Source organism: Ictidomys tridecemlineatus, chromosome 13, assembly GCF_052094955.1.
Source record: "Ictidomys tridecemlineatus isolate mIctTri1 chromosome 13, mIctTri1.hap1, whole genome shotgun sequence".
In the NCBI taxonomy this organism is placed as follows: Eukaryota; Metazoa; Chordata; class Mammalia; order Rodentia; family Sciuridae; genus Ictidomys; species Ictidomys tridecemlineatus.
The window spans coordinates 21,006,276-21,029,405 of NC_135489.1; the positions used below are offsets into that span (position 1 = coordinate 21,006,276).

At 35.5% G+C, this 23,130-nt stretch overlaps 1 protein-coding gene across 7 annotated transcripts in view; it reads right to left on the bottom strand.

Annotated features, from left to right (window-relative positions):
* Positions 1-23,130, bottom strand: part of Dcc (DCC netrin 1 receptor) — a 1,068,266-nt gene that overhangs the window by 397,218 nt on the left and 647,918 nt on the right. For all 7 annotated transcript variants that reach the window (XM_040273028.2, XM_040273020.2, XM_021725006.3 and 4 more), the window contains exons 6-7: positions 11,751-11,905; positions 9,042-9,162 (exon numbers count right to left, since the gene is read on the bottom strand). In XM_040273028.2, coding sequence (XP_040128962.1) covers positions 9,042-9,162; positions 11,751-11,905 — 276 coding nt within the window. The remainder of the gene's footprint in view (positions 1-9,041; positions 9,163-11,750; positions 11,906-23,130) is intronic.

Consider the following 23,130-nt stretch of genomic DNA (forward strand, 5'->3'; position numbering starts at 1 on the left):
ATCTATACAATATATAGAATACGTATTTATTCCACTGCATACTTATATTTCTATATTTCTCTTTTATATCTCAGTTATTTTTGTATCATACCACATGTTGGGGAAAATATTAAGGGTTAGTGTCCCCCAGAAAGTTCTAAACAATAGTCATGGCTACCAATCTGGTCCTCACAAGAACCAGACCTAACATAGAGAACAAGTCTGAACAACCACAGGCTTAACTAAACGTCATTCTATCCTGTGTGTTGTACCAGAAGTCACATCTTTAGAGCAGATGAACATGACCTCCAGTAAAACCTGCTTAACCATAGTGAGGTGTTCTTCTTCATCCCTATTAAAGGATAATCACAACATTCTCATTCACTGGAATTGGAAGATCACCATTCATTTACATTCATGCTCAGGGCTATGTTAACTCTTCCATGTTCCATCATAGTAGAGTCCAAAGGGATCTTGGCAATTCAGGTATTTTACAACCTGTTCTACTTGCCCATTATGTTGATGACATCATCTTAATCAGAGCTGTTAAACGAGAATAGGCAAGTCTATGAGAGGCTTTGGTAAAACACATATGCTCAGAAAGGGAGAGATAAACTTGCGAGCACATGATGGTTCACCATTCCACCAGAGATTTTTGAGGCACTAAAGTGATTTGTAAATGAGGAGAGATTTTTTTTTTAGAGAGAGTGAGAGAGGAGAGAGGAGAGAGAGAGAGAGGGAGAGAATTTTTTAATATTTATTTTTTAGTTCTCGGTGGACACAACATCTTTGCTGGTATGTGGTGCTGAGGATCGAACCCGGGCCGCACGCATGCCAGGCGAGCGCGCTACCGCTTGAGCCACATCCCCAGCCCCATGAGGAGAGATTTTAATATCTCATACTTCCATAAACTAAGGAAGAATCACAGTGCCTGTTAGGAATTTGGGGTTTTAAGGCAGCATTTTCTTCTCATCCACTCACTGGATAATGGAAAAGACTGCTACTTTGTGTAGCGTGATCCACAGTCAAAACAGGCAGTGTAGCAGGTCTAGTCTATGGTGTCAGTGGATCTACAGGGGGCAAAGAACCTGATTCCCAATAGTCTCTATACTATTGGTGGTAGGGGAAAAACTGTGTAGAGATCATGACAAGCCCCAATAAGGAAATCATAACATAAACTCTTAGGGTTTTGCAGTGAAGTCCTGACAACTGGAGCAGGTAAGTATAATTCATTTCTGGCAGCATACTCAACTCTGTTAGAGGAAAAAAAGTGCCCAGCCAGGCAAAAATCAACTGGCCAAGTATCCAGAATTGCCCATCATGAACTGGGTTATCTGAGGCACATCAAGTCATAAGGTTAAGTGGGACTGTCATCAGTTCACAGTAAAACAAAACTGTTATGCTTGGCATGAAGCTCGAGCAGGACGAGGGGCATAATAACAGGGACCCAGCACTGTGTGTGTTAAATCACCTTGTGTAAGTACTTCCCCTCAACTCACTGATGAGCAGGTGACTGAGGCAGAAAAAGACCAAGCTCAGTCAGCTTGGCATATGGGCATACTGAGTCACATGATCACTGCACTCTATCCTCACTTAGGGACAGCTTTGAAAGAAAGTGTAAAGAGGACATTTCCCAGTAGTCAGAATGTTGGGAACTCAGGTCAACTGTCTATGAAAAAGCACAGGGTCCATGGCAATACCAATTGCATTTACCCTTTTTTCCAGGGTGTCAGACTGACCTGCATCTTAGAATAGTTTTTTTTTTTTTCTTCCTAGAATTAGTCTCATAAGGTGAGTATACTTGTGTGGCACAAGGGGAGAACTGTATTTGATATCCTGGTCTCCGCTTTAGGGTGTGACACTCATTCCTCCTGCTGGAGACTTTGTTGGTGACTGATGGCTCCTCATTAAATCCATCTCTAGTAATTGCCTTTAGCTAAACAGAGCCGGTCCACTTAAGTCACACCTGTCTCTGGGGGCAGAGTAGTAAGAGCTTCCTGTGGGTTCAGGAGAGTTCTTTGTTATGACTTCATTGTAATTTATTTTTCCATACCCTTTAAATAAGTGCTATTTTGACATTGCTGTACCAATGCTAATATTATCACATTTGCAGTGAAAAATTGCACATATATAATTTTAGCTATTGTAATTTATGTATCGGTTACTCCTTCTACACTGATAATTTGAAATTATTTGATAGTATATCAGAATGTGTGTGTGTGTGTGGGTGCATGCACGTGCATGCACATGTGCATATATGTGTGTGTAAATAGCTCCCATCAAAAGGGGATTAATTTATAGTTAAAAGATGAAAATATAATACAATATTCAGGTTTGATGTAAAAATTAACATTTTTCCCACTTTATAGAACTAAACACACACACACACAAGTCACTCTTTGGTAGGTTTACCACTGCATGGTATGTTTACTATGATGTAATCAATATTTATGCATCCATCAAATTTTCCGTATTGTATGGATTCACAGTTATTACTGGTCTCAGTGCATTTCATATTACTCCCAAGTTCATTTCTAATTTCAAAGTCTGCCATACAGTCATATCCTCTTGATTAGCACTGAGCCTGCTTTGTGTTTGAAGCGCACACTGAATGAGGGACAAGGTGAATGACAAGTCTTTATTTGCTAAGAAACCTCTGCCTGCATAGAACTGGATGAACAAGTCATTAAACAGAAGCAGAAACCTTGCTACAAATCTTTCCAGAGATACATTGAGTTATGACTTTTTCCTTAACCTTGTTCACTGGACAAAAAATCTAAAATTTAAATGGTCACTATCATTGAAATATTTGTTCATTAGTTATTTTCTTGATAGGTGGAAAAATGTTCTAGAAGAAAGCTATCATTAATCCATCCCAATATATGCCTCCTATTTTTCTTGAAACTAAATAAAAAACAACAGAGGACTTTATAATAGCTAACATTTGTGTAGCAATTTACAGCCTACAAATCCCTTTTAAATACATACATTGCACTAAATCTTGGAGACAATTATCTTGGAGACAGCTAAGGAAATAGAGACTTGAAAATGTCAGGCAAAATATTGTCAAAGAATCTATTCACAAATATGTTGTATTTTTCAGTATATTTTTAAATCTCTGTAAGTTAACAGGGTAAAGACTTGGAGCTCAAATGTGGACACATCTCCTCTAACAGGTGAATGTTATATGGTTAAAGATAAAATTACTGATTTATGCTAAACCTACGTATAAATGAAACTCTCATGGAAAGTTGCTACATTGAGGAACAATATTTCTCAAAGGCATGGAAAACTCCAAGGTAGGAAAAAAAGAACATAAATTACTTTCCTCTTATCTGTATTTTTACCTTAGCAAGCAAAAAATAATAATTTTTAATTGTTTGAATAAATTTATGGCCATATATATGGAAGTTAATAACCATTTCACAAAAATTAGCTGTGTATCTTCTTGGCTACAATTAATTGCTTATGTTTGTAAAAGAGAATACTCTCAGAAAGCTTATGAGCTATAAGATCATAATTAAAATTTGTTTCAAGAATACTAAGTCTTAAGTTTATTCATTTAAACTGAAAGATGGAACTCTAAAGAGAAACAGGTTTTAATGAGCATTTTAAATTTTGTCTAAAGACTTCTTTTTCAGGTTCACTAACAAATTCATCTAGTACATAAAATTGGCTCCTAAATTATTTACAGAAAACCAGAAACAATTTTATCTTTCACAAGTAAGTATTTACATCACAATAATGCCTCTCATATTAAGAGACAGAAAATCAACTTAATTGGCCACTAGTGACCATTAAGAATACATCCCTAACTTTAGCTACATTTTCTCTCTTACATAGTTGCTTAGGTGTTGTTAAAATAACAAATTCTAACAGATCTTGAAGTTATGACTAAGGTATAAGTTTTTAATGTTTCACATAATAATGTATCAGTTTCAAATGTTTCATGTAATCCCAGTGAACTATGCAAAAGTAAACATTTAGTAAGAACAGTAACATAAGTTGCAGTCAATATATAATTATATGTGTATGCATGGAGATAATCTTCTTACCATTTGGATTTCTAGATAGTCTTCTCCTATCAATAAGAAACAACTCAGGAAGCAAATCCAACAGACTTTTGATTTTATGTTTTAGTGTTCATGATGAGACTTAAATATTTTTGCTAATTCATGCTGTATGATATACTGCCTTAATAAAATGTTTAAAATTCAACATCATTTGTAATATGTAACCTTTTCCAGGGGAGGACAGGTAATTGATAACAGTTCTCATTTTTCTAAATGTCTAACCAATATATTTCCTCTACTTCAGTATTACTCTATTTGTTGCCAGTGGTAGAGAAAAAAAATAAATCTCACATTAGAAAATGTTCAATATTAACATGAGACACACATTGCATATTTAATTCTTATGTGGAAGGCATGATTCGATAGCTTGCCCAAGAAAATCGACATTTTAGGGAATATTTATAATAGCATTTATTCTGTGATCATATGGACTTTCCTTCCTTATAGCCTTTATGTAACTAGTAGAATATGAGGAAGACCTCATTTCTTCCCATGATAATTTTATGCAATCTTCAGCTATTCCTGCCATTTTATTAGACACATTCCAGGTACACAGTCTCCTATCATAGGTGTAACCCCAGGTCCATGGGCCTCCTGTTCTCCTCTCTATAGTCAGTTACTTTTGATGATTTTCCACTGTAGACACCAGGAAGAGGTGGAATGCCACCCAGCAGCTAGAATCCGAATAAGGAACTCAGAGATATCTGTTGTCTTATCTTTCTCTTATTTGCTCCTGCTCTCTGCTCTCCTCCTGCACACCTAGATACTTGCTAACTTCTCCATCCAGCTATCAAATAGTCTTAATTACTATCTACCTACACTTCTGTTAAGTATATGGCAACCAGGGGCTAATTAATTCATCACCATTGACTAGGCCAATAAGATCTAAACTTACTGCTCACCCTTTTCCTGGCTATGGAAGTGACATTCTGTGATGCTTAATACATTTTAAGGTGGGGGGAAGCTGGCTATTTCCTTAATAGTGGACTTGGAGCTCTTGATAATCTCTTTAAATGATTCCTACCAATTTTCTATGCCAATATTCTAACCATTATGTCATTCTACCCTCTCAAAAAATAATCAAAATTAAAAACAAAAAAAATATAACTAGGTTTTACAAAAAATTAACATATTGTAAATGATATAAATCAATTAAACCATTTTAACCTGCATTCACCCCCACTTACATAATATGGCTATGTTTTTTTGATGTACACATAAAGTTTTAAGTATGCAAGAGGTCATCCTCTGCGTATGCATGTATGTTTGACTATGTGTGTGTGTATACGTGTGAGTATCTATGTGTACGTATATTGTGTGCATGAGTGAGGGTATGTTAGGTGTACATATACAGAATATGTATACACACAGATAGATGGCAGTATGGAAGTGTGATATGTTGTTACAGGGTTAGTTGAACACCATTACTAATACAACCTCTTCTGGAATAATGATTTTTTAAAATGTCATTGATCTCCATCTTTACCTAGATGAAAACATGTACACATTTCAAGTATTTTTCCCAAACTTTTTTTTCTGAAAAGAAAAAAAAATATTAACGAAGTTTAATTTAGTATATTATGTTTAGTTTATTTCCTAAGTCACTAGTGGCTCAAGAGGGAATGAATAGCTAACTACATATAAAAGATTATGCTGAAACTTCATTAGACTCACATAGCTATTCACTAGTGATGGACACTGGCTTGAACAGATTATTGTCTGTACTTCACCCAGAGCAGATTACTGTGGTTACCTAAGTAACTCTCGGCTACCAGCCTGTGGACAGGCCGAGGCCGAACAGCTGGGCTATGCAGACCCACAATGTGCCTCCAAATACATGGTGACCGTTTATTGTCAAAACTTAAACAGAAAGGGCTATGTTCTTCCCACCAGAGTCTGCCTCCTTGCTAAATTTATATTTATAGCTGGCCTCTCCACCATCTGTGCACACAGCCTACACTGTGTCTCTGAGGAATTGGAGTGGCATTATTTGAAGACCTGATTAAATAGCCAGGAAAAAGCAATCCATCATTTATAAAGGGGGAAATGTAAGACCGTCACAATGGTGTCCTGTCCACGCTTTCAGATTTTTGTTTTCATTTCTGTTCCTTTCTTCCTAATCCAATGCCAAATACAATGAACACAGACCAAGAGCATGGCTGACAACACACTACCACCTAGATGGGAGAAGAAAGGGTCATCAAGATTCTCCGAGGCTGGTCGTAGCAAGGAGGCCAATGACATTTCTACTGAGGAGAGCCTTGTTCCTTTATGATCACACAGAAGGAAGCAAATCAAGACCCAAGAAGATTGTAAGATACCTGTAAGATACCTGTAAGATAGGGCTACCTGTTGCAATGGAGCTTCCTGGAGAGTAAGTGAATTGGAATGTCTATAACTGGTTCATTGGGTGGGTGTGATCTGAGCTACTGGAGTATTTAAAAGAAAAGACCTTTATTTTTTTTTTCCTGGTATCTTCTTCCAAACACACCCTGTCAGCCCTGTTTGCAGTGTACTTCAATTATCTGGCCCCAAGAGTCAGATACCTTGAAGTATTTACAATACCTTGGAGTCTTTAAAAATAAAACAAAATGAACAAATGAACAGAAATCCCACAGCAGTAACATATACATATTTAAATACTCATACATATACAAGAACAGACATATACTCTGGTGGAATGTAAATCAAAATTTTAAACTAATATTCAATTTAAAGCTTCTCGTCATTTTACAAAGCTGACCTGCGACCACAGATAGGCAAAGGGGATGCTGAACTCTCTCTCCCTGTGTTCCTGTTCCTTCAGTCTATTGCCTTCCTCTGCTTCCCCTTCCTTCCTCTGTTTCTCCAGGGTCAGAGAGGGAATATGGATTTGGAATGAAGGGGAGGCTGTTTTCTCAGCATGTGTTCTCAAAAGCCCACCATCCTAGATGGCCTCTGCAGGCCTCCTTTTTGTGGGACAGTTTATTGGATTTGTCCAAGACCCTGGACCATAGAAATTCCTTCACTGGGCCCTTCCTGAAGTTGGGAAGGCAATTTCTGTCTGACTTTCTGTTCCAGGTCCCAGCTCAGCTCCATACCCAGCTTTGTTCCTTTATTGTCCTTGGGTTGGAAAAATAGTTCTGCAGTCAGGACCTCTGGGGCACAGTCTGAACCTGAAATGTTCACTTCTGATTTCTTCAGGTAGAACTCACACACTGGTTCTTCCCAGGGTGGAAATGCAGATTCTTCCCACTGCTAACCTCTCCTTTCTCCCTTGTACATTGAAAGCAGCTTCAGATAGATTTTAACCATAGTCTGTTGTCCATTTCCCATGTTACAGTCATCCCCAGCCGAGGTATGCCACACACACACACACACACACACACACACACACACACACACACACACACACACAGGATATTCTCAGTGTCTCCACAGAGCAAAACGAGAACTTCTAACTCTATACAGTTCAGAACTTCAAAGACGAATCCTCCGTTCCTTGGGACAGTTGTAGGAGATGATCATTGGTCCTCAAGGTCTACAAGGGATACCTCTACCTGCTTAAGAAATATGCGGTGATAGCTCACATCTTCCTGTACTGTATGTCCTTAGTTCAACAGTCAAGGTTAACTACAGCTCTCTTGGATGAGTTGTGCAGCAGCCAGTGTTAGTTTCAACATGGCCATATTAATTGTTGCCAACTAAAGGTTGGCATGGTTCTCAAAGCATAACTCAGACTGGAAACCCTAATTTTAGAGGTTTCCTTTCTCTCACTTATCCATTATTTGCTCTTCAGAAGAAAACATACTTAACCACACAAATGGAGCTCATCCAACACAAAGCTCACACTAAATGGAGGGAAAAGAAGTGGTTCTTCTCAAAAATCAGACTCTTGAATCAGAGCTAACTGTTCTTTTCTATTTCTAGATAGTCTTGTTCCTTTACTCATCTGGGGCTATTGTTCTGTAGCTGCTTTTTATTTTATTTTATTTTTTTCATTCAAGAAGAAAAGAGAAAGTTTCATGTTTGTGAGCTTCATTATGTGAGTCTTCAGAAAATTGACCAGGGATACAAAGGATATGAGGCCCATTTTAAAATGATAAAAAACAAAGACCATGTTGCATATATTTCAACTATTTTCTATAAAGCTTACTTCAGAACAAGACGAAGTCAAGAGTGAGATATATCAGAAAGAAGACCTAACCAAATTGAAATTTACCTAACAAACATGATATAAAAACTTTTTATAGAAAGTATTAATATTTAACAGTATTTGAGTCTATGTAAATAACTGCTCAGTTCCTGCTTTAAGAAAATATGTTTTAACTTTTTTAGTGTTAAATATTTCAGAGCAATCAATCTGTTCATATGTTTATTCTTTCTTTCCTTCTCTGTACCCTCCCTTAACCCTGGGAGGACCATGCAACTATAGGAATATTCTATGATATTTCCAATATAGTTTTATGCTGGTTTTCAATACACCACCATTTTAACCCTCTAGAAGACAACAGAACAAACTGGAATAAAAAAACTTATCAATTGTAGCAAAAAAGAAAAGATAACTGACCTTGCTTTTAAGTGGTTATTCCTGCTATTTTTTTCCACCAGTTTCACAAATTTAAGTCTGTATAAATATATGTTTGTTCCTTTCATAAATTTATATGCATGCATATATATAACTAAATATTCATATAATATAAATGTAATACATGTTCTATTTCATATTCATATGAAACACTGGGAAGAAAGACAGGCTACAAAAGAGAGAGATGATAATAATTTAGTGTTTATCTTGGAAATAGAGGCCCTATTGTTCATGGTGACTTTTATTTCACAGAAGGTAGATAGATAAAACTTTCATGAAATTTTCTTGAGGGAATACATGCATCTACACCTTAATTAATTAAATAAATTCGTATTGAGAATTAAGAAAAGCAATATGAATTTTATAAGTGGATCGTGCATAACTGTGACTCCAGACCCCAGACAAAGTCCCCATCATCTTACCAGGCTTAGGGACAATGAGCTGCGCACTGGTTTGGGCATTGCCAGCCTCGTTTTCAGCCACACATTGATAAAAGCCTTCATCTGACTTCACCACACCAAGAATCCTTAAGTTGCTTTCTCCCTGGGGGTGGGGGTGGGGCGGAGAGAAAGAGCAGATGAGATCATTTAAAAAGTAAAAACAAAACCTTCAAAGTGAAAAGATGACCATAAAGCAAAATCTAAAATTTAATAAAACATGACAGAAGAAACAAAAACAAGGAGTCCACGGGGTTCTCATCCCCATAGATATGCACCAGGCCCCCTGGGAAAGTCATACATTCTCAACATTCTTCTGAATTCATGAGCACCAATTCCGCCTAATTCTACAATGAAAATATGCTCAGAAAAGAACACTTCATCCTCAAAATCTAAATTATCAGTCAAAAGAAAGGTCTTCATTTAGGTAGGGAGGAAACAAAGATTTGTACCCAAATAAATGAACTTGCTTTACTTATTATTGAAGGAAGCTAGGTTTAGAAGCTACTCAGGAAAAATAAAATAAGAATGCGAACAAAACACTTATCTTTGCAAATTCTCAGGCACAGTATATCTAGGTTACATAATTTTTTTGCAATTGTTTATTCCCCCAAAAAAGTATCTGAAAAATGCTATAAAATAGTAATTGCTTTGACATCTGAACTTTTAGGGATTTGGAGAGAGGAGTACAGTGGCTGTTTTATACGTAAGTCTTATTGTTCTATAGCCAAAATATTTCACCTGCAGAAATCTATGGGTGAAATACACCAATGTTAACTACTTTTTAAAATAAATTGAACCACCATCTTATTCAAGGATGGATGATAAAACGATCTAGAGATAGCATTTAATTATACAAACTGAGTTTATCTTCAATATTAGTGGAAGAATTAGTTCAGTAAGTGAGACGTGTTAAATCACTTCCCCTGAAGTCATTAAGAGATAAATATTACCTCATGGGGAATTCTTAATTGTTTTTAGTGTCTTGTAGTCAATTCTCAGCTGATGTAAAATTCTTAGATAAAGCTGGCTAACTTCTAATTAACAATTCTCATATAAGTTACTATATGCGCTCCATGTTACATGTTCGACACACAATGGCTCTCAGATTTCGGAATTATTGAGGAAATATTTTAAAGCACAATTTAATGTGAGTAAGGCACATGCTGTACGTTTTTCTTTCACCTTAAGAAAAGAAACATTTAAATAGGTTGGCTGTAATGAGTCATGCTGGGAGGAAGATTATTCTAACTGTAGAAAAAATAAATGTTGCGTTTTATCATGAGTCCTTCAGGGCCTCAACAATTTCCTTTATATGCAAGTGCCATATATTTTAGGCATGCAGAACACTTTTCAAGTTTCCCAATGGCAGGTCATTTTTAATTCAGTGGGAGTGGAAACAGCATTGCACTTCAAGGAAGAAATGGATTGGTGTGGCATTCGAATGTTAAATGTTCCCCTCTCTTACTCTATTCCCAACCAATTAAACAGATGCAATTAAAAGTGAAAAATGGTAAGTGATGATAGAAGTGATAAAAGTATGGTTTATGGATTTATTCCTGAAGAATCTGTATGGTATGCCAAAATACATACACAAAGAGATGAACATTTCAGAATGCCACCTGACTGTAGAAGAGGCATTTACCAACAAGAGCCAGTGTAGCATCATAGGGAGAGCCGGTGCCTGGCCCCACCGGGGAACCTATATCAGTTTCCTTTTGGTTTGGGAGACATGGCTTTTGAGACAGGTCTTCTTTGACAGGGTCATGTTTGTATTTCAAACATAAGATATGTGGACCTAAACCCCCCCCCCCTCTCTCTCTCTCTCTCTCTCTTTTTTTTAGCTGTAAATTTCCTTGATATTGGGAAGGTGCTTTTTATATTTCTCATGTCTGAACACAAAAGCTTTGATTGTAATCTACACCTAAGGAGGAGTTTGCATAAAGCATTTTCAAGGGACCAAAGAATTCTGTTGGTAATAGCAAAAACAACATTGGTAGGCATGGAACATTCATGATGTACTATGACAACTCAATGAATATAGTACCAGTATCCCTATTATCTCCCACAAGGAAAGAGACAGGTATCCATGAGAACTATTTCTTTTAGCTTCAGTTCAATTCAATGCTAAAAGTTACAAAGAAATGTGAACTCTGAGACTCATGGCCTCTCTATTACTGCTATGAATACTATCACTATCTCCATTATTACTGCTCATATAGAATTGGCTTGTACAATCTGAAAAAAATAACAAAGAAATGAAATCTATATTTATTATCAAAGTAAAATGATCAAAATCGTAAGTATCATGTCTTATTGAAAATGAACTGCAATTGATAAAACTTAAAGAAATAAGAAAATCCTGGCTTACAATAGACTAGAACTGGGTTCTAATTTCTTTTCTATGAACCCATTTGGAAAGTCAAGGCCTTCTGTGTTTTCTGTTTGTTTGGTTTAAAGCCTTTTCTATAAAATAGGGGATTGGACTGTTTGGTTGCTATTTTTGCACCCCCCCACCACCACCCAAAAATCTAAGTCTAGAAATCATTTGCTTTTCAGAATATTTTCCTAATATATCATTAAAATTCCCAACAAAAACTTGTTTTCCCAGAATAGAATAGCAAATGGAAAAAAAAAAAAGTAAACAGTAAATGGGGCTGTTAAGCTAATATTAAAAATAATAAAGATAATTACCACTATCTGAAAATAATCACTAGGTATGACCACATCTCCATTCTTCATCCAATTCACAGTGGGCACAGGCTTTCCAGAGACTGCGCATTCAAACTCAATATCCATGCTTTCATAGGCATAGAGGTTGGAAGGGTGATTTAAAAACCATGGCGGAACTGCAAAGACAGGAAAAAAAAAAGTGAGTGGGAATGTGAACTTGCAGGCCCAGCTCTTCACAGCCTTGAAAACATTTGCTCTGGGACAGAAAATAATTGTCATTCAATCCAGTCCCCAAATCCTCAGCTGATGACATAATAACTACTGTAGAATATATCTTTACCTTCATCTTCATGTCCCAAATACAAGCAAACAGTTACAGTTAATAGTATTTTAATACAAGGTAAGGAGAAAAATTAACTTGGGTGAAAAAAAGAGAACCTAGATAATAAGTATTCTAAATACCCAAGAATTTGTACCCAGTTGACCTACACATTGAAAAGCATTTAAACCCATGGAAACTATGCTGAGGGAGATGACACAGAGAATGAATAAGTGAGGTTTCCCTGTCCTTCCAGAGTTTCACTAGGATTTAGTTGATATGATAAACTTATTCTCTATTGAAACCAGCTATAGTGATAGGGAACAAGAAATGACTATCATCTTTGCTGTGGCTACATTCCTAGTGTCCTAGCAACCATCCATTGTAGTATTTCACTCCCCTGTATTATTTTCTCAGCATGGTCTGTGATGCTAATTTAATTTATTAATTACCATAATACTAGTTACTCACTCTATAATGAAAATTTTCAATTGAAAAATATTATAAATATATAACATCTTTGCTAATGAACGGCTCTGGCTCAGTTCCTCAAAACTATTCCTTGGAGAGAATTTTTTTTTAAGTAATTTTCATCCTCTTCTGTGGGGAAACTGAAAGGGAAGTCAGACTTGAATATTCCAATTGCCTGAGAAGCCAGATTAAACTCACAGAGACGTGGCAGCAATGATCTTGGTTCACATAGGAAATAGATGTGTATTTTTAGTAGGCATTTTCAAAGCCAATCTCTGTTTCTGTCATTGTTGTAACTATGCTCAATGAGTAATGAAAAGAACAAAAAATCATCTCTTTCCAACCACCAACAGCAAAACTTTCCCATGATGCCCATGTTCAGTTGATGATGTCCATTGCCTTCTAGAAAAATGGGAGAGTCAGCGAAGGCACCCAGGATTTCAATTCTTAATCTCTTTCTTTCTCTCCTTGTCTGTTGTGCTCATTTGTAACTAAAAATTTGAACTTGGAGTTCCAAGTCATTTTTATATTCTTTCTTAGTGTCAAGCTAATTTAGGTATTAATTAATATTCATGGAATAAAAAACATGACCATAAATGTGCCTGAGAGCTGTTCCAAACATTGTATACAGGGAGAAAAATTTGTGTATTTATTATTGATAATATTATTAGTAAAATAAGAATTTTTGATTTCTTGGCCAAATTTACTGACATGAACCCAAAGACATCAGAAATATTTATTGACTGTCTCTGAGGAGATATATTAATAGAATGTTTTAAATTCTGTTCTCAGTTTTCCCAAAGATTTTGGTAAATTGTTTATTTACTAGCCAATAGCCAATATTTCCTGACAGCAGACAATACACAATTTGTTAGTACAAATGCTTTTTATTTATTATTCTCACCACAACTCTCTGACGCAGGATCTATTATCCCTATTTTATAAATGAAGAGGTTGTGTTGAAATATCTTTCCTGAAAGTACACAACTTATAATTGTGGAGCCAGACAGTCTGACTCCCCTGCCCACATTCTGAACTACTTGGCTATGATTGTCTCTTTTGCCACTTGAAAATTCAGGTGGAAGGATAATGTCTCTGCTGTCTCAGAGATGATGCAGATAACCAATTAGAGCTATTTTTAAATAGAGCTCCATGTTGTCAATCTCTATTCTCTCTTAACTCCTTCCTTCCTGGGGTCATGGCGACTCCCAGAGTCTGCCCATCTTGAACTTGCAGTTTTATCAAAAGTTTTGAGTTCATTATGTTTACATCAGAGTGTTTCCAAATTTTTGTCATATACATTATATCTAGAGAGTAATTTACTAGGTTGAGACCAAAATTTAAATATATACACTTAAGTACGTATCTGGAAACACACACACACACACACACACACACACACACATACACACACACGAGAGAGAGAGAGAGAGAGAGAGAGAGAGAGAGAGAGAGAGAGAGAGAGAGAGAGAGAGAGAGAGAGAGAGAGAGAGAGAGAGAGAGAGATACAAATGAAATGAAATAGATGAAAATAGGTAGAATAGAAAATTTTAGTAGTATTAAAAAAAGAGGGAGAATACCAAATTTATACTGAAGAAAGTAAAGAGAACAGAAGGTTTAAGAGTCAGATTAGACTGTTTTTAAATCCCAGACTCTCTACTCAACAGGAGGGTCTCCCCTACTGCCCCCATCTGTTACCTAGAGATGAGACTTGAGGGTAAGGACAGGTAATGCTTGTAAAGATCAACAAAATTGTAAGTCAATACAACAATAGAAAAGCATATCAGAGTGCATTACCCATACCATAGTTATTTTATTGTATATAAACATTTAAATAAATAAACACATAAATATGTGAGTGTATCTTTTGTGTGTATGTGTGTAGCCTTTTGCTGCTTTTTTCAATAATGTTATTTGCTGATTTTCCAGTTAGAGTTGCCTCTTTGCACTCCTAATGTCAAAAATAGCGTATGTGTCAGTCAACTTTGTGTCACTCTGACCAAAACACCTGACAAGAGCAACTTAGAGGAGGAACAGGTTACTTTGGCTCACAGTTTCAGAGGTTCAGTGCAGGGTAGAAGGTCTCCATAACTCTGAACCATGGTGAGGCATAATATCCTGATGGAAAGCGGCTCAGTTTATGACAGCCAGGAAGTAGAGAGAACTTGAGTGCAAGGATCCAGGGATAAAATAATCCCTGCCAGGTGACCTCCTTCCTCCATCCATGCTCTACCTTCCTACAGTTACCACCCATCAATCCATTCATATTATTAATCTATTAAAGGGATTAATCCACTGATTAACTTTTTCTCTCATAATCTAATAGTTTCACCTCTAAATATTCCTGTAATGCCTCACATGTGAGTTTTTGGGGGACACCATGTATCTAAATCAGGACTGTACGCATCACATAATGGGATTCCTTAAAAAGAAATTATTAAGTTTAAGTGGTTGTTATTTTCAAAAGTTTCATAGAAACTCACACTCTTTCCCAAAATGAAGGGGTTAGGAATCATCTTTCTACTTGTTAACTCTCAATAGAATGAATAATGTATAGTTGACCACATAGTGAATTCCCCCCAAAATATTTTTATTGATTAATAAAATATAATAACTTCTGATTAATTATGGACATGATTTGATTTATGCATGTAATTTTAGTGCTAATACTATAAGTACAATTAGTCTTTGCTTAAAAAATAGAGATGAGTCCTCATCTATGTTCTGTAACTTTCTCATGTTTTTTAGACTCTTAGCATTTATGATGGACACTTTTTTTTCCCTAGATGTCTTAATATATTTATTTCTACATCAGGTTTTCCAGCTTTCACACTATATCATGTAGCAGGTGAGAATAAAATAAAAAGGTTCTCTGATTTACAAAGGGATGATAAAGCATCAAAAAGCACTACGTGCATCCTCAATGGATGAATGTCCCACTTTTCTGAAATACACTATGTTGGGCAATCTTATCAGTTATCAGTAAATTACATGGTAAGACAAGGGCTAATGATTCCTACTCATATCTCAGTGCTTAATACAGTGTTTCATCCTCAGCATATGTTCAACCCAGATTTGCTGTTGACACTAATAACTCAACAAAATGTACATTTTTACCCTTTGCTACAAAAACATTGATCCAAGATGAAGTTTGAACAATGTTATGGAAAACATCCACAAATCTTATTACTTTCTTATCATGAAAAATAAAATTCCAATAAATGCTAGCAAAATAAAATAAAATAGCAAAAATTGATGTAGCTATTTGGAGAAAAGTCTGAGTATTTATTATTTTAGGATACCTTTCAGAAATAGTCTTAGAGCTTAAAATTCTCCTTTGAGAAAAAAGAACTAAAATACATGACTTGGGCGGGTTTGAAAAGGTCTAAAAATATAAGCCTGAGTCGGATTAAGAGTCAGGTAAAAGCTCTTCAGCCTCACTTTTAAATAATGCATGACCAAATCACTGCCTACTTCCCTAGATTTATCATCCACAAACCCCTTACGTACACAATGCTCAAATAAACAAAAGTTCATGGCCCACATCTGATTCCAAGTCTTCATACATTCTGTTTTCTCATCCTGATACTTTCTATCTTATTCTAGACTAGAGACACTTCTCCAAGAAAGACATGTTGGCTTTTCTGTTTTTGACATTTTCCTCTCTTGAGAGGGGAAGATTTTGGTATTTATTTTTACTGTTTTATAGAATTTGACATGGTTTTCTCTGGACAGTATGTTTTCCTACATCTACATCACCTTAGCATGTGTATGTAAGTCCTTGGGGAAAGAGGCTTTACCATGTTCACATGAGCTTAATACATTGCTTAATATATTTTGGATGATTACACTATTCTGCAAGGAAGTAAACAAATATAGTTCATCTGATTTTTCTCTTTTTATTTGATCTCTTTGCCTTTTCATTGACAAACATCTAGGATCTATTCATCCACTTAAGGATTGCTTCTTAGACTCTAGAATCTGGATATAATTTTGTTATACCTTTCATAGTCCTAGAGTACTAGAATCTCAACATAAATTGATTAAGGCAACTCTAGTTAAGGGGAAATAAGAAAAGCTATTTTCATATTATGACAAAATTTTCATCACATTCTTTGTTTTCATAATATCGCCATAAGCTTTCATTCCGTAGAATAAAGATCAAACTTATTAAATTGTATTGAATAATTTACATGACATATTAAAAACTTACCAAATCAGATTTCATTTCTTATATCTTTTCAATAGAAGTTATCTTTTCCATTCAAACTAATCCTACCTGGTACCAGTAAAATATTCAATGGTTAAAATGGAGATTTAGGATGATGTGCTATAATTATTTTATTTTATAGATAGAGAGACTTACAAGCAAAATGAACTTACGTATAGCTATGGACTGTAATAGTTCATCAGCATGTTTCTGATCGTGGGTCACTCCCTCAATTACATTCCCAGATAATATAAATTCTATTTATTCTCCAAGAGGCAACTCAGAATCGCCTTGTATGAAACTTTGTGTTTCAAGAAGTTTACATTATCTTTTTCTTGGTTTTCACTATCGATGGATCTTTCAATTATATAATTATTTATTATAACAAATTATAAATTATAATTATATTATATATTATAAATTATAATTATAATCCATGTAATTATATACCAGCACAATTAACATTCTTGAAGACAAGGCCTAAGTCATGATTTTATTTTTCTTTTAAATCCCCTTGTACATTACATGATGTCCCATTTCTCTCACACTGCTATGGAAGAAACTATTTCACTTCTTTAACTCTTATTGGCAGCAAATTTCTTCATGAAAAATAAAAAGGAAGTGCCAAGAATTTTTGAGTTTATCAAATTGTTCCATTTGCATTCTCTGCATCCATTTAGAGAACCACTTGAAATCCAAGTACAATGTGGTAACAACTTCAGGGGAGATGTTGCTTGTATTTATACTTCTTTAGATAGTTAAAATTCATGACTGAAAGCACATTATTCACATTTGTCTCAGATCCTGGCTTTCCAGAACCTCTATAAGTACTTGTAGTACATAAAGGGAGAGTTACTTTTATTTGGGGTCTGAGAAAAGAAGGAATAATGACCAAAAATGACTACTCTAAAAAGCAACAGAAATATGGAAAAATGCAATTCTATCTTGACAAGGTTTATCATACTTAGAAATAATAACAGATGTGATGTTCCTCTAGATGGCAGTCATTGGAGCTGAATAAGTAAACTTTAAATTCAGGTAAAAGTTTGTCTGAATGCATTTGATTTTCTTTTAAAATGTTTCTATGCTATGATTAATCATTAAATTTTATAAAATAAGATACCTTCTATGATTTGAGCTCCAGAATCCTTACCAACAACTTAAATAGCATCATTGGTTCTAATAAATACAATAGACCCCTCAGATGTATTTTTATGGATTCATTACAATCATACATAATAGTTGGATTCACTATGCCATATTCATACATCATATAACATAATTTGATCAATCTTATTCCTTAATAATAACCCATACTGCTCTCTATTGTTTGGATTTTACTTCTAGCTTTTATTACTTTTATTTAAATCATTTATTCTTTCTTCGTTTATTTAGGTATATAAGAAGAGTGGGTCAATTTTAAAGCACAAAATAAATATTTTCTGTTTTACCTGGGCTTCTGTAAGATTTCATAGATTCTCAAGAGTCACCCCAGCTCTTGGAAATGACAAAGAATGCACTTTTTTAAAACCAGGCAGAGTGAGTTAAATTAACAACAGTAATACAAATCAGTCTGGATAGGAATCCGCAAGAATCGTGAAAAAGGACAGATTGTATTGGAGGAAAAGCAAAAATTAACGTGATCTTTACGTGGCTGCTATTCCATCATGAGAAGTGACAGTCAGCATCCTTCCCCAGAGCCACTTGCCTTCTGCTACCTCTCCAGGACCTGTGCACAGGTCCCTTAGTTTGTTCATTTGCTGTTGAAATGATGACTACAAACCCATTATTCTTCCCTGGGATGAAGCTATCAAAAGAGGCGTCGAGAACACATCTGCCGCCACATCTGAACAAGTGAGCTGTTTGCAGTATCACAACTTTGTTCAGAGACATTTCTTCTTAAGGAGCCAAGGTTTCAAACGCCATCACCTTCAGATGACTCCAAAGGAAGCCGTCCTGTAGTGAACATGAGGTTATCGATACACACCGTGGGAGGTGTCCAGATTCCCATGTTGAATGTATCCCAACAAAATCCTAATTGTGGGTCATTAGTGTCTCTAAGGGACAACTCCATTTAGTGATGTGAAATGACTCTTTCACCCCATGTCAGTCATCACCAACTTTTGTTGTCAAAGTAACTTTTGTTCAGCTGACTTGATCTTTAAAGGCACAGTTCTCCCCTTCCTCTTTTTTTTTTTTTTTTTGTTTTTTTTGCAAGGAATTTTCTGGTACATTGTCTGCCCACTTCAACTTTTCTCTGCAGGACTCTTAAGATAAGTTTCTTGAAATCTCCTTAACATTTCTCTCATTTGCTCTTTTCTGTCTGCACACCTCTCCTCTACCATGGGACTGGTTGTTGAGATTTACTTATTACTCTGTTTAAGTGACTCTTACACACACCTGTTTGTATTCTTTTAAAGATTTTAGATTGGGTTAAACTGGGTTCTACCTTTTAATGTTTAGAATGGATTTTACATTGGAAATAAAAGCACACTTGAGTTTTGTTCTGATAAATATTGCTTGGCGCTTCTATAGTTCTTGAAAGACTGTTTGGTAGCTATGGATTTTATTCTTTATATTTGTTATTCAAAGAGATGTTTCACACTTGTCTGAGAGAAGGAGAGAGAGAGAGGGAGAGAGAGAGAGAGTGAGAGAGAGCGAGAAGAAAGAAATGTTGTTGGATGCTCTTAATATAACTGCTGGAGTATTCACTACATTTTATTCTTGATAGATGTCTAAGTGGGATATTCAATTATGCATATGTTTTCACAAAATGAAGTCAATATATCATTTCTAGAATTTACATAACTGAAGAGCAGGTTACTTGATAGCAATTCATCTCATTGTGTGCAAATTCACTTAGCTATCACATCTTTAAGCCCCAGAATTGCCTTAGCTATCTTTGCATCCTCAAGATCAAGCAAAGGATTAGACCTTGACAGATATTCATAGATGAACAGGTATAAATGAGGTTCCAGTCTCATAGACCAACTCTACTATAGATGAGTAATAACTATAAACAAGCTAGGAGTGGAACAGCATTTAGGAAATGAGTGCACTTTTCTTGTAACGTGATACCAATTATCATAAGAAAATACTAGAAGCACCAAAAGATAAGCCAGTATATCATTGGTAATGATAATGCTTTAATCTTCTTAGAGAAATGAAAATTTAGGCCTTTGTAATTCTATTTTGCACACACCATTATTATTATTTATTGTGAATGCAATACACTGAGAAATTCTTCCCCTTGTCCAAAAATTCTGCCGTGGAGATAAAGAGCATCTGATCCTCAACCTTGACTTTAGAGTCCTTCATGTATGGTAGGAACTGATTTCAGATCTCTCCCCATGATTTTCTTTATCCAGACAAATGATCCCACTGCCCTTCCTCAGTGTCCGCTCTTCCTCTAATAAGGGTTGCTTCTCTCTAAACCCAGGCTCAGCTTTCCATTTTTCTTTCCAATTACAGAGCCCAGGATCAAATGATTCTGTGAAGCTCAACTCTGTGACTAAAATAATAGGAGGATTATCTCAAGATCCTAATGCAATATAGGGACTGACTTTATCACCATGTCTTTGTTAACAAAGGGGCTGGGAACTTGGTTCATGTGTTTTCAGCAGCCTTCAGGAGATACTGTCAACTCACCAACAAGTAAGTTTGAATATGTGTGTGAGAGTGCATGTGCAAAACCACACTTCCATGTAATTCTGCATATTCATAGATATTCTTCTATATAAAGTATATGATCTCATCAAACACTTATATTAAAATACCATGTATACAAATAGATACACAAATATATATGTACTCCTATACAATTTATTCAACATCTCTCTGTTGAATTTTCATTCTGAAATGTAAATGAAAACGTGTTAAGGAATACAAGACAGAAATGTTAACACATGTGTTGTATGATGGCAAAAACAATAAGCAGTCATAAGAAATTATTGGTTTGGCTATACTATATATTGACAGAAATTTGAGAATTCTTAATTTCCCTCAATCGAATGTATGCTACCCTCAATGAAATGTATGCTAGGATGCCATGTTGACCTTTGAGAATGAAAGATGTAGAAACTCTAAATATCTAGAAAATATGTTTCCTGCCTGAGAACTACTCCTGTGTATTTTTAACTGCACATTGAAGAGTTACAGTAAATTACTGAAATTTTTTTCTTCTGAATTTCTTATTAGTAAGAGATTACTGCAGGAGGAAATTTTTCAGCACATTGAATTGAGGAGATGATGGATTCTAACATATTTCTGAGTTTTCTTTCCATAATGCCTAATGAAGTAATAAGTTCCAGCACATATATATACCATAAAATAAACCTCAGCAACCACAGAAAGGAAAGAAAGCATAGTGAATTACACATATGCACATATTACATACATAAGTAATGTTTTCAAAGAGACATTTCCGGAGAAATACAGAGAATTAGAATAGGATTTAGGTCTTTATCTGCCATTAAAACTCAGGAACTGCCCCTGTAGTTTGGGGGAAAGTCTAAGCATTCTCATCAACTCTTCTTATTGTGAATCAGTGCAAAATCTCTAGGCAGCCTGTGCTTTTCCTTTGTTGATTGAATGGAGAGATGGGGCTGACTTTGACTAAGGTGAAGGGTCCTGGGATGCCATTAAATTAAGAGTAGATTGGAAACCTGAGGACAAGTCCCTCTCTCATAGAGGAAAACAAGGGCTAGCACCATTCACCAAAGCTGGGTATTCTAGAAGATTTAAATGCTGCTTCATCTGAACTTACATCCCTACCATCCTTGCTGGTTACTTACATATGCCTAAACTGTAAAATATTCAGCCTTCAAACCAGAGATGCAGGGAGCTAAGAAGTATGGTAAAAAAAAAAAAAGTCTAGAAGGAACCTGTAGGAAATTAGAGCAAATGGAACATCTGGAGAGACCTGCTTAAATAAGATACAGGACATCCTTGTAAATGTGGAAACATAACACAGCTAACAATACCGAAAGAAAATAAGCAGGGAGAAGAAGCAGGAAAGGTGAGAAATTTAGCCTAAGAAACAAAGTACACAACCAAGAAGTGCATATAAGTTTAGGGACAGAGGGAAATTCCTCAAAAAATGGATTTGCACCATGGATTCACTTTATATGAAAATAAATTCAATAAAAATAGAGATCAAAGACTCAATGATAGAAATGACAGAATGAAGTGAAAAGGGAAAGTGTGGACTAAGGAAGCAAATCAAAGACCAAAATGGTACTATTAGGGATCTAATACAAAAATTAGAATGTACAAGTCAGAAGAGACACCACCGGAAATCGAGTGACCAGCATAGAAAAAAGACAATGGATGTGATGCCAGTTAAGATAAATTGCCCTGAGTTCACAAGCTCACCCACTAACAGTCAAAGGAGAATGAATGGGAAATTTCCCCTGAAAGACAAATCTTTATTTTCAGATTAAAAGATCCCCCCAAGTTTGGGGAAAAATCGAATACATGATTCTGAATAATGAGATATGTATTATTTAAACTATTGGCTCTGAGGGGTAAAGAATGACTTGAACGTCCAGATAGAAAAGTAAAAATTAAATCTTATCCATAGGAAGTGAGTGGGAGTCAGATCCCCCATGGTAATATCCAGCATCAGAGGACCAAGTCCCAATGTTACCCTAGAACTTCATGCCTGATATGGTGTACACAGAGTCACACCCTCAGATATAGACTGCACTGAGAAATATGTAACACAATTCAGGCAGTTAAGAATACCATCAAACTAAAAAGTTAGACAGATGGTAAGTGGACTGGTGATGAGCATTAGATACATTTGTATATAGAAGAATGTGTAAACCATGATGGGAAGGTTATTGAAAAGAATGGCACAGCTAAACTTGAACAGGTAAAACCAACCATTAACCAAACATCTGAAAATGGGGGAAAGAGATGATGAATGAGAATGTTAATCTCTGGTATAAGAGAACTAGTTATCTTTTATAGCATGGATTTCATCAATTATGCTCTTAAAAATATGATCATTAAAAAAGACTAAAGCCAGCATCTGAAACACATTATATTGTTCACATGTATTTCTACCTGTTCGTCCAAATGTTTATCATAACCTAGAAAGATGCATAAAATCCTGAAATTTGAGAAGATTTCAAATTCATGGATTATCTTAAATAATAGTGATTTTCCTGAAAGTTTTCCTGTGTGTATGTATGTGTGTGTGTGTAAAAATACTTATGAAGTAAATATTCCCAAGTGTTACAGTGGTTTAAAAAGTATTGCTGTATCTCCTTTTTTATATTTTAAAAATTCCTAATGTTTTTTTTAAAAAAATCAAATAAACACCTGCCTGCAAGAAGGGCCCACCACGTAGCTTTGAATAGTTGGAGAACCCACTGGAAACTGTAAGGCTGTCTATA